Source organism: Zeus faber (genome assembly GCF_960531495.2).
Source record: "Zeus faber genome assembly, chromosome: 14".
Lineage (NCBI taxonomy): Eukaryota > Metazoa > Chordata > Actinopteri > Zeiformes > Zeidae > Zeus > Zeus faber.
Window position 1 is genome coordinate 25,610,226 of NC_137200.1, and position 12,770 is coordinate 25,622,995.

At 49.1% G+C, this 12,770-nt stretch overlaps 1 protein-coding gene across 1 annotated transcript in view; it reads right to left on the bottom strand.

Moving 5' to 3' along the window:
- Positions 1 to 12,770, bottom strand: part of LOC307240189 (seizure protein 6-like) — a gene marked incomplete at its 3' end in the record, with an annotated part of 47,217 nt that overhangs the window by 13,571 nt on the left and 20,876 nt on the right. The window contains exons 4-8 of the mRNA XM_080013871.1: positions 10,442 to 10,627; positions 8,653 to 8,821; positions 8,232 to 8,398; positions 5,456 to 5,650; positions 4,142 to 4,280 (exon numbers count right to left, since the gene is read on the bottom strand). Of these exons, the coding sequence (XP_079869997.1) occupies positions 4,142 to 4,280; positions 5,456 to 5,650; positions 8,232 to 8,398; positions 8,653 to 8,821; positions 10,442 to 10,627 (856 nt within the window). The remainder of the gene's footprint in view (positions 1 to 4,141; positions 4,281 to 5,455; positions 5,651 to 8,231; positions 8,399 to 8,652; positions 8,822 to 10,441; positions 10,628 to 12,770) is intronic.

Here is a 12,770-nt window from a genome sequence, read left to right on the forward strand (position 1 = left end):
TTGTTTTACAAACTCATCTCATGTATTACCACTTTAACTATTTCCCAGCGTCTCCCCGCACCGCGCGCTGTCAGGTACGGGCGCTGGAAGCTGGGTTTGTTCCTCCGCCTTTCATTTGATTTCATTGCTGTCACCGCGGGGGAAACAGCGGTTCTCTCTCTACTTCGCCCGTTTCTCTTCCTCTTTAAATTGAATTCTTTGTCGCCGCAGTCACCTTCACTTTGCAGCCGACGGAGGGACTCCTAGAGCGTCGTTTCCTGCAGATTGGACAATTTTCTCAGGCGGAGAGGACGGCGAGCGCCGTTCCCCGACGCGTTTCCTTCCCCATTTTCTGCCCCCACGTCCCGACCGCCCTTTTCATACGGGGCCGGCCTCCGTCCGCTCTCCCGCATTTCCTCTCGGTCTCCCCCCTCGGCGTCTGCAGCCGTCCGCCGGCCGGCTTCACCCCCTCCGCCGCCTTCTCCCCCCCGTTGGAGCCTCTTCGGCTCGAGGGGGAAAAAAACCCACGACAAACTGTTTCATCGGGAGAACCGGATGGTTTGCAGTGGCAGGCGTGGAGCAGACGTGGGACGTGGGAAACCAAATGGAGCAGCCGCCTCCCTCCCTGCCCACTGCCCCGTCCACTCCTCCACCACAACCTCCCCTCGTCCTTAATGAGCCGATACGATGGGTATCTGCATTCGCATGTCTGACAGCAGCGTTTGTTTTGGATGGATAGACAGACGGACGGACGGACGGACGGACGGACGGACGGACAGACAGACAGACAGACAGACAGATTGATAGATAGATAGACATACAGACAGACAGATAGATAGATAGACATACTGATAGATAAATATATAGACCTGACAGCAGTGTTTGTTTTGGATGGATAGATAGATACACAGACAGACAGACAGACAGATAGATAGACATAGATAAATAAATAAATAGATAGATAGATAGATGATAGACAGATAGATAGATAGATGGATAAATAGAGACAGATAGATAGGAGGGATAGACAGATAGAGATAGACAGATGGATAGATAGATAGATAGATGGATGGATAGATAGACAGATAGAGAGATAGACAGATGGATAGATAGATAGATAGACAGATAGATAGATAGATAGATAGATAGACGGATAGATGGATAGATATGAGGGATAGACAGATAGAGAGATAGACAGATGGATAGATAGATAGATAGATCTAGATAGATAGATAGATAATAGACGGATAGACGGATAGATGGATAGATGTATATATAAAAAGAGATGGATGGATAGATGGATGGATAGATAAATTGTGACCTTAAGCTTTGTCCATGCGGGCCGTGGGCAGAATGTCCACTAGAGGACGCTGTAGAAGCAGGCTGTCCGGCCACAGCTCTTCCACGTTCATTACTTCTTTAAAGCCTGTGACAACATCTTTGGTAATTCATCCACACATACAGTCTTTTCCTGTGTTTAATTAGGAGGCACAGGCTCTCTGCTGCAGGTGGGACGTTCAGCTGGAACCTGTAGTTTCCTGCGTGCGCTCCAGCGATGCTCCGTGCTAATTATCTGAGAGCCAGCCCTCCTGTTTGGCCTAAATTAATTAATCAGCCCTCATTATGCACACGGCTCGGCTGTAATTGCAGCACAGGCACAGTGATGAATGATTACACCGGACTGAAAACATTCTCATTAATGTGGGAAAGTGTGTGCCCACCCTTATAATTAGAACACTCTCCCAACAAGAGCCTCTGTCACACACACACACACACACACACACACACACACACACACACACACACACACACACACACACACACACACACACACACACACACAACACACACACACACGTATGCACGCATGCACGTAGGCACACACACAAACATGCAGGTATGCACACACACATAAATACACACATGTACATACACACACAGACACAAACACACATGTACATACACACACACACACACACACACACACACACACACACACACACACACATACGGTATACACACCCATGCACATACACACACATATAGAAACCGCCTCCTTACAGATAAACGATCAGCGGTTGAAACAAATTTATTTTAAACTAAATTAAAACCCCTTTCTAGAATCAACCTTCACCGTCTGTGAATCTAACCCCAGAACAAGAAGCCGTAAATCTCACAGTACATTTTACCGCACAAAGTATTTCAATAAATTTTCTCACTGTTGATAGGATAAAAGTATGTGTTCGTACAACGATCAACAAACTAGAAATGAAGCTCTTCATAGAATGCACTTGTATGTTCCATAACGTACGTATTTTACAGAAGGTACTTCAGGAGATGTTATTATCTCGTTGACACATGGTAGTTTACCACCAGAGCAGCTATAGCACCAAGCTCCCACTGTGTCCACAAATAATAATAATAATAATAATAATAATTATAATAAATATCTGCCCACAGTAATACACTGGGTCCATTATCAACACCAATTACACATTTTCAACTTTCCATGGAACGTAGCATCGGCTCGTGCTGTCGCTCCTCTTTACGTCAGCATCACGTCTAAAACGAGTTACATTTTTCCTAGTTTCCCTTGAACGCAGCATCGGCTGACGTAATGACACGGTGAGCGCAGAATTACTAATACAAGGATCCACTTGTGGCATGTTACGACTTTATCCAAAAAATGAGAAGTATCCCTGTCTACTTCCTGTCAGGCCCCCCATGTCTACTTCCTGCCAGGCCCCTGTCTACTTCCTGTCAGGTCCCTGCCTACTTCCTGTAGTCCACAGAGTCCTGCCTCACGGTGTCTCTGTGGAAGGAAATCACTCCGTGTGGACGTTCCCAGGAAGTCCAGGGTGATACACACAACACACACACACACACACACACACACGGGGCGTGACGCTACGACGCTGCAGAGCTGCTCCCGATGGCTGCGTCCGTCGGTGTTTGAATAATTGTAAGTCGCTTTGTATAAAAGCGTCTTTTAAATGTAATGTCATGTAAAGAACCTGCACATTCATGGCATCTTGTATGATGAGGTCATTAAGCGTCTTCCTCTTAATCTCCTCTCCTTCCGTTAGTCCCCCAACGTTTAGCGTGTCGGTGACGCACGGCCGTCCGACTGCTGCGGATCAAATTCGGTCGGGTTCTTCACGAAATCTCTGCCCCGTGTGCGGGTCGATTTGGATGAAACTTGATGACGTTTGCGACGTGCCAGTTCAAACGACACCTCAACCCTGTTCGTAGCTGATGCCATTGTTGTGTTACTACTCCGAGCCCTGTTGCAGATACTTTGGCGTGTCGGTGACTAAGAATGAGATGATTCATCTTCAACATCGTTTGACTGTGATTCATCGTCTAAAGCGATGTTTCATTTCCCTGACCGTCCTCCAAAGGATGAATGGGAGTTTTAGTCCATTTACTGGCCGCCACACGTCTCAGGCCTGGACGTTCCCCGATGATTCATTTCGCCGTGTTTGGTGTTTGTCGATTCCACGTTTTAAAGCTTCACCCTTCACCCCATCGCCAAACCAAAAGATGCCAAAACGAAGGGACGTCGATGCTGCACTGAACTCCATGGCCGATGGAGGAGGGGGAAGGAGATCCTGTTGTTTTCGTTTTTGGTGTGTTTTTGCAAACAAGTTGATGCTGTTGTTTAGCGTTGCATGAAACAGAACTGTCGCTTTAAATATGACGTATGAAACAGAATATACAAGATAAGAGATAGCGCCAACGCAGCATCCCGTTTTACCCATCGGCGTATGTGTGTGTGTGTGTGTGTCTGTGTGTGTGTGTGTTTGTGTGTGTGTGTGTGTGCATGTGCGTCTGTGTGTGCGTGTGTGTGTGTGTGTGTGTGTGTGTGTTTGTGTAATTCCTGTTGAGATTCCTGCTGGATGAGTGGCTGAGAGTCCCTTCCTGCCAGAGCAGATCCATTTCAAAGCCGACCCCAAGACGCTCAGAGGTGAGCGGCGGGGCGGACGCTCCGGCTTAGCGGCTAATCTGGTCAGAGAGCGCGGGGGGAGCGGCGAGCGGGGAGCGGCGCGCGGGAAGCCTCGATTCGGTGGATGAAATGGGTGTAATTAAGGACTAGGAGCACAGGGAGGCGGTGCGCTGGTGTGGGAGCTCCTGTGTTTCCCTGGAGGCGCTTCTCTCTTACACTTGGACGTCCAGCAAGATCCTCTTGTCCTCCTCCACGTGGACGCCCCAGATGCAGTCCTGCCCCTTGTCGTACGCCTCGGGCCAGTTGGGAGACAGCACCACGCCCGCCGAGTCCGTCATCTCACCGCTGCACACGGCTGCACGCACAAAAACACAAAATCACAAAAACACAAAACCCCCAAAATCACAAAAACACAAAAATATAAAATAACAAAAACACAAGATCACAAAAACACAAAATTACAAAAACACATAATCACAAAATCAGAAAAACACAAAAACATAAAAACACAAAACCCCAAAATCACAAAAACACAAAAACAGAAAATCACTACGTGTTGTGAAGCAGCTTTCCGTAAGAAGAGATATCTTCCAACCACTAGTGGCAGCAGTGAGCATCTTGTGGGAGAACAGTGGGAACAATGAGTGTGGCGAGGAAGAGGCCACCCGGTAGAGACTGAAACCGCTGAAGTTTTCTTTTCCATCCTTTATCTATTCCATTTACACACAACTGACATATGGCTCCATCGCAGCGGGGTATTACAAATATGTTTGAGTCCTTCAAGGTAGTTTGTGTAAAGAGCACCGTACTTTCTTAACTACTTAGGTTGGAGTAGCACTTTTCCAAGGACGGGTGCAGTTTTGACGGGAGCCCCCCAGTTTTCGGGCCAAAAATCATTTAAGAGTGAAAGAACTACTCTTGTCATAATCCACTGCAAATTATACCTCAATTGTGGGTAGTGTAGGAATTCTCCTAAACAAGGTTGATATCATACAGACTTCTACAGGAACATAAAGCCTCACTCAGCATCTCAGCTGGTGGTCAGCACCTGGGATGTCACCACATCATGGATCATCACAACCTCCATTCATAATATGAATCGAGGAACTCACTGTCGCACGGCCAACAAAGGAAGTAGTACGGTCACTTTGGGAAGACAGAGAGAGAGGAGGTGGAGAGGAGGAGAGGGCGGGGCCACGGAGTGACGCTAGACTTTGAAGACAACGTGTGAGGTGTGCGGTGGGTCCACGTGCTGCACGGCCCCACGGAGCTTTTAATCTGCAGCAGGACCAGACGCTGCCCCGCGAGCACGTAGATGAAAACAGGTTCTTATCATTTTAAGTGGAAAGTTATCCGGGATCACAGGAAAGCGGCTTAGCAGGTCTGCCTGCCATTTGAATAAAAACAGGTTTGCTGACTATTCCAGCGATCAAGCAGCGGCTCACAGCACCTCACCTCGCTGGATTCACTTTTATGGGTTTTTTTTTTTGAGGAGATTAAACGTCCCAGAAACCACTGGTGTGGGCTCACCCCTGCAGGCTGGCTCCGTCTCGTTCCACTGGGGGTTCTGGGCGTCCACGCACTCGATGGCGACGGAGCCCTGCTCCATAGTGTAGCCCGGCTCGCAGGAGAACTCCACCAGGGCCCCAACGCCCAGTGCCGGGTCACTGCTGCTGAAGTTCCCGTACTTAACGAAGGGCTCGTAGCACGCACCCTGAGAGAACGCTAGGGAGAGAAAATACACACATGATACACACACAATTACAGGGATAACTGCTATCTATCTATCTATCTATCTATCTATCTATCTATCTATCTATCTATCTATCTATCTATCTATCTATCTATCTATCTATCTATCTATCTATCTATCTATCTATCTATCTATCTATCTATCTATCTATCTATCTATCTATCTGTGGTGGACCAAAGGGCGTGGTTAAGCCGTAGCTACAAACGTCAGCGTGGCTTGCTTCCCGTGGCCGCACGGCTGCCCCGAATCGGCCAAATCAGTGCCTGCGCGGTGAGTAAAAGGTGGCCCGGAGCCGATCCTCTGGCTGCAGAAGCACCTTGAACACCTGGAGTACTTCCTTCGCTGCCAATTGGAGCATGTCCTTGCCAGCATGAGCTCCCGGGAGGAAGGGGCTATGGCTACTGGGATTGCCACTGGACGGAACTGGGCCAGGTGGTCCAGGCTTTGTTGGAGGGGCATGGGGGGAATATTTTGTGTGTATGGGGATATGGCGACTATGGGCTAGGTGAAGGTGAAGGCTGTGGTTAGTTCCCGCAATTCGCACTCCATGGTTTTGGGCACAGATTGGTCAGGGTTTGGGCCTTGCCCATGGATGATTTTCCGCTGGAGCAGTTGCAGGACCCTATGTGGAGCCAGTTAAAATCGATGGCGTATTGATGCGTCTAGACGCCACGCTCACCCACCTGTATTTTTCACTGATTAGAGACAGGTTGTATAGAGTGAGCTGTGACACTCAGACAGGAGAAGAAATAACCCTGTTGTTGGTACCTCATCATAACCTGATGAACGGTCACCTCGGACACGATAAAACACTACAGCAGATAATGGCCTGCTTCTGTTGGCCGGGTAGTTGGGCATATACGCAAGTCGTGCGCTGCTTGTCCTGAGTGCTAATTGGTCAATCCTGCGCTAACAGCTCCGTTGAGACCCCTACCCCTAGGTCCCGTTTGAAAAGACTCGTATGGACCTCATCGGGCCGTTAGACCGCAGTGCCCGCGGGTATCATTTTGTATTAGTCCTATTCAATTATGTAATCCCGTACTCCAAAGCAGTGCCCCTGCGCAGTCTTACAGCCCAAAGTGTTGCGCACGCGTTGTGTGGGTGTAGGACCTAATTAAAGAAAACTGGGAGGAAGGTCCTGGCACCAGTAAGAATGAGATACAGTACCCTACAGGACCTGAGGGCAAAGTTACACGCGCTGGGACAGCTGTTATGGTAATATTTGCTCTGGGCTCAGGAACGTCGGCGCCTCTCATACGACCGGGGGGCTCGGTTCCGACAATTGGCACTGGGAGACAAGGTGTTAGTGTTGCGCCCTACGTCCAGCTCTAAATTACTCATGAAGTGGCAAGGGCCTTTTGTGGTCACATGGCAGGCAGGAGAGGTCTATTACAGTATGAGGTCGAACGGTCTGGCGGGCAAAGGGCGACAGATTTATCACTTGAACCTCTTAAAAAAATGGAGGGAGTGGCTCAAAGGTACGGAGCCCAAATGCAGCCAATCATACGGCGGCCCTGGTTAGTGACTTTGTCACTTCTTTGATGTTTTGTCCTTCCTGCCAGACCTCACGTCCCTCATACACCACCATGTGGATACGACCCTGGTGTGAAGGTGCGCTCTTGGCCTTATCGACTGCACAAACATAAACGGAAGATCGTGCAGGCAGAATTAGAGGCCATGCTGTACAGGGTGATAGGGGAGTCAATGAGTGACTGGTCTAGCCCCATCTTGCTGGTGGGTAAGGCGTTGTGTTGGTCAGGTTCTGTGTAGACTACCCAAAGGTGAACGTCGTGTCAAACTTCCACGAACTTCTTGACCGGTTAGGTATGGCTCATCTTTTCATGACACTGGATTTAACCAAGGGCTACTGGCAGATTCCCATGTCTCAGGAGTCCAAGGAAAGGTAAGTGTTCTCCACTCCATTCGGGTTGTGCAGTTCTTGGGGCTGGCAGTCTACTATAGTGGTTTGTAGCCGACTTTTCTGAGCTAACCAGTCCCTTGTCTGATTTAACTGGAAAAGGTGCATCAGATCCGGTCTCGTGGTCAGAGAAGTGCCAGCAGGCGTTTGCGAAGGTAAAGTCAGCTCTCTATGGGAAGCCAGTGCTGTTTAATCCTAACTTCTCCCTCCCTGTCTGTCTGCAGATTGACGCCACGGACAGAGGGCTGGGCGCGTTCTTGTCCCAGGAGGTGGAGGGCGCCGACCGGACAGTGCGTGGTGGGGAAGCAGTGTCTAGAGATCAAGTGGGCCCTCAGTTCCCTCCGCTATCACCTCCTGGGGCACGCGTTCACCCTCTGTTTGGACCACGCCCTGCTGCAGTTTTTTCTCCCTGTGATGCCAGTTGAAGTGTTTGCAGTATCACTGGGATTCCAAACTTATGTCATAGTCATGAAAAAATAGCACCCACACTCTTTCTCTGCCGACAATAAACTGCTGTTTTTACTGTGGAGTGCTAAACATATACATACACCCTATCACCCTTAATAGTGAGGATACGTATATGTTATATATATATATATATATATATATATATATATGTATATTAAAAAAAAAACCTTCGTATCTGATGGCGGCGCCCGTGGAGGTGACTGTCCCGTCCGTGGTGAACTCCACAAACAGGTAGCGTCCCGTGCTGAGGACGCCCTCGTTGGGAAGGTACTCCACCTCGTAGGAGTCGTACACGGGGGGAGAGTCGATGTTGTTCCCGTTCTTAATTAGGAGCCTGAAACAAATTAGAAGTGAAAAGGGGACGGTTCTGCTCATTAAATCACTACTACAACCTCTGGTGGCCCCTGGTGCCCCTGCCGGCCGTTTACATGATGGGGAAATGTTACGAGGTAGATATGATACAGACCCTTAAAAAGCCATTGTCATCGTTTTGTGATAACCCTGCTCTCCCCAAGCCCGTGCAGGCTTCAGAACCAAGCTTCGCTGATTCCAGTCCAAGACGGATCAGGGGTCTCCCCTGCAGCTTACCTGTCGTCGTCCTCTGCCAGGGCCACTTTCTCAAAGTGGACGTGGAGCCGGTGGCCCTCGGGGGCCTCCAGGACCCAGTGGCACGTCAGGTTGTTGCTGTAGTTTCCAGGGAAACCGGGAGAGACAATGCGACCGTAGGTGGCGTTTTTAATCATTCCGCCGCAAAACGCTGGACGGGGAAACAAAAGAAACGAGACGTGAGGAGGGGTTCGGGAGGAGACAGGAAGGGATTAAAATCAGTCCCAACGCCTCAGCGGTGGAACATGCTGTCAGAGCAGCTGCAGACAGACGGGGACTCTGTCTGTCTGTCTATCTCTTTCTCTCTATCTCTTTATCTATCTATCTATCTATCTATCTATCTATCTATCTATCTATCTATCTATTCTCTCATATTGGGATATTGTTATAGATTCCTCTTCAAAACATATTTTGTGGATGCATCGTGTGTTTTTCAGTCTGAGTTAAGCTGCAATCAGACTGAGGGCGTTGGGAAATGAAAGGCAGATATATCCAAAGGAACCTCAGAAGAAAAGCAGGTACTTGACACGTCGGGCGACATAAAATAATTCCTAATTAGCTTCCTTGGACAAGGGGAACGAGAAAAGGGAGCCAGACAATTTGTGTCGCGTCTAATTACTTCTGTTGCTGTTTTGTTGTGGAGTGCTCCCTGCGCTCCGACGGCAAACTCACATTATCACAAATTGAAATTCAGTCGCAGCTCAAGGATCCTTGTGCCCGGCGGCGTGATGGGGGTGGTGTGGAGGTGGAGGTGGTGGTGTTGATGGAGGTGGATGTAGTGGTGGAGGTGGTAGTGGTGGTAGTGGAGGTGGATGTAGTGGTGGAGGTGGTAGTGGTGGTAGTGGAGGTGGAGGTGGTGGAGGTAGAGGTGGTAGTGGAGATGGAGGTCGTAGTGGTAGAGGTGGTGGTGGAGGTGGAGGTGGTGGCGGTGATGGTAGTGGAGGTTAATGTGGTGGTGGTAGTGGAGGTGGAGGGGGTGGTGGAGATGGTAGTGGTGATAGAGGTGGTAGTGGAGATGGAGGTGGTAGTGGTGGTAGTGGTAGAAGTGGTGGTGGAGGTGGAGGTGGTGAAGGTGATGGTAGTGGAGGTTGAGGTGGTAGTGGTGATGGAGGTGGAGGGGGTGGTGGAGGTGGTAGTGGCGGTGGAGCTGGTAGTGGAGGTGGTGGAGGTGATGGTAGTGGAGGTTGAGGGGGTGGTGGAGGTGGTAGTGGTGGTGGAGCTGGTAGTGGAGGTTGAGGTGGTGGTGGTGGAGGTGGTAGTGGAGTTGGAGGTGGTGGTGGAGGTGGTAGTGGAGTTGGAGGTGGTGGTGGAGGTGGTAGTAGTGGTGGTGGTGGTGGAGGTGGAGGTGGCGGTAGTAGAGGTTGCGGTGGTAGTGGTGGAGATAGAGTTGGTAGTGGTGGTGGAGGTGGTGGTAGTGGAGGTGGAGGATGTGGTAGTGGAGGTGGAGGATGTGGTAGTGGAGGTGGTAGTGGTTGTGGAGGTTGAGGTGGTTGTGGTGGAGGTAGTGGTAGTGGAGGTAGTGGGAGCGGCGGTGGTCATGGTGGAGGTGGTAGTGGTGATGGAGGTGGTGGTAGTGGAGGTGGAGGTGGTAGTGGTCGTGGAGGTGGTGGTAGTGGAGGTTGTGGTGGTAGTGGTGGAGGTAGAGGTGGTAGTGGTGGTGGAGGTGGTAGTGGTGGAGGTCGAGGTGGTAGTGGTGGTGGTCACCGTGGAGGTGGAGGTGGTGGTGGTGGTGGAGATGGTGGTGAAGGACCGGGCCCCTCCTCCTCCTTACCCTGGCAGTGGGGCTCCTTGCCGCTCCAGTAGGGTGTGGTGGCATTGCGGCAGGTCAGCATGGCAGGGCCCTGCAGCTTGTAGCCGGTGGAGCAGCGGAAGAAGGCTTCTCCACCTGCGTGGAGGTGGGTCACAGACACTTCTCCACCCGCCGGCTGCTTGGGAAATGCACAGCTCAGCACAATGGCTGCGGGAGAAGGAGACAAAGATCAGAGAAACATTTTTTACGAACACCCATGACACAATCGGACACCATGATGTACAACCAGACACCACAATGTAGAACCGGACACCATGATGTACAACCAAACACCACAATGTACAACCAGACACCAGGGTGTACAACCAGACACCACGATGTACAACCAGATACCATGATGTACAACCAGACACCACAATGTAGAACCGCACACCACGATGTACAACCAGACACCACAATGTACAAACAGACACCACGATGTACAACCAGACACCACAATGTACAACCAGACACCATGATGTACACACAGATACCATGATGTACAATCAGACACCACGATGTACAACCAGACACCAAGATGTACAATCGGACACCATGATGTACAACCAGACAACACAATGTAGAACCGGACACCATGATGTACAACCAGACACCACAATGTACAACCAGACACCAGGGTGTACAACCAGACACCACGATGTACAACCAGATACCATGATGTACAACCAGACACCACAATGTAGAACCGGACACCACGATGTCCAACCAGACACCAAGATGTACAACCAGACACCACGATGTACAACCAGACACCACGATGTACAACCGGGCACCATGATGTACAACCAGACACCAAGATGTACAATCGGACACCATGATGTACAACCAGACACCAGGTTGTACAACCAGACACCACGATGTACAACCAGATACCATGATGTACAACCAGACACCACAATGTAGAACCAGACACCACGATGTACAACCAGACACCAGGTTGTACAACCAGACACCACGATGTACAACCAGATACCATGATGTACAACCAGACACCACAATGTAGAACCGCACACCATGATGTACAACCAGACACCACAATGTACAGCCAGACACCACGATGTACAACCAGACACCACAATGTACAACTGGACACCGCGATGTACAACCAGACACCCTAATGTACAATCGGACACCATGATGTACAACCAGACACCAAGATGTACAATCGGACACTACGATGTACAACCAGACACAACAATGTACAATCGGACACCGCGATGTACAACCAGACACCTTAATGTACAATCGGACACCATGATGTACAACCAGATACCACAATGTACAATCGGACACCACAATGTACAACCAGACACCAAGATGTACAATCGGACCCCACGATGTACAACCAGACACACCACAATGTACAACCCTGGCTGCACATTCCTGATTATTACCAAATAAATACACACATACAATACTTCGATTTGAAATGATTCTACCACTAGTGTCCAGTTAGACTGAGATAAACAGTCGCAGCAACGTAGTGACCAATTCTCCTCCATATCATGAATAAACTATTTCCTGCTATTAATGTGGAACTGGACATTGTAGTTTCTATGTGGCCCCACCAGATGGGGCCACTCGCTAGTGTTACCGTTTGCATGTAGGCGGAGTGACACAGGGACGTGAAACCAGGACGAGAAGTGGTTCCCGTGACAACGTTCATTAGCAACAGACGGCGCCCATCATTCTGAAATAACTGAGCGCCGGTTGCTATGGACCAATCAGAATCGAGTATAAACAGTTTAAACTGTAGAATAAATAGTGTGATAAACAGGATTGATATGCAAAGGTTTTGGTCTCATTTGTCAGACATTACGTACTGTATACAGCATATATACAGTATTTTACAGTATGTATATAGTATGAATACAGCATGTATACAGTTTGCATACACTCTGTTTACAGTATATGTACAGTATGTTTACAGTATGTATACAGCATGTTTACAGTATGTTTACAATATGTATAAAGTATTTTTACAGTATGTATACAACATGACAGTATGTTTACAGTATGTATGTGTACAGTACATGTCTATATTATTTATATTTTATTTGCCATAAGAGTGGTCTCATTCGGTGTATTGGTTTAGAGATTTCGCTCACACACACACACGCACACACACACACACACACACACACACACACACACACACACACACACACACACACACACACACACACACGCACACACACGCACACACACACACACTCACACACACACACACGCACACACACACACAAACACACACGCACACACACACACACACACTTCACATTGGGTGTAA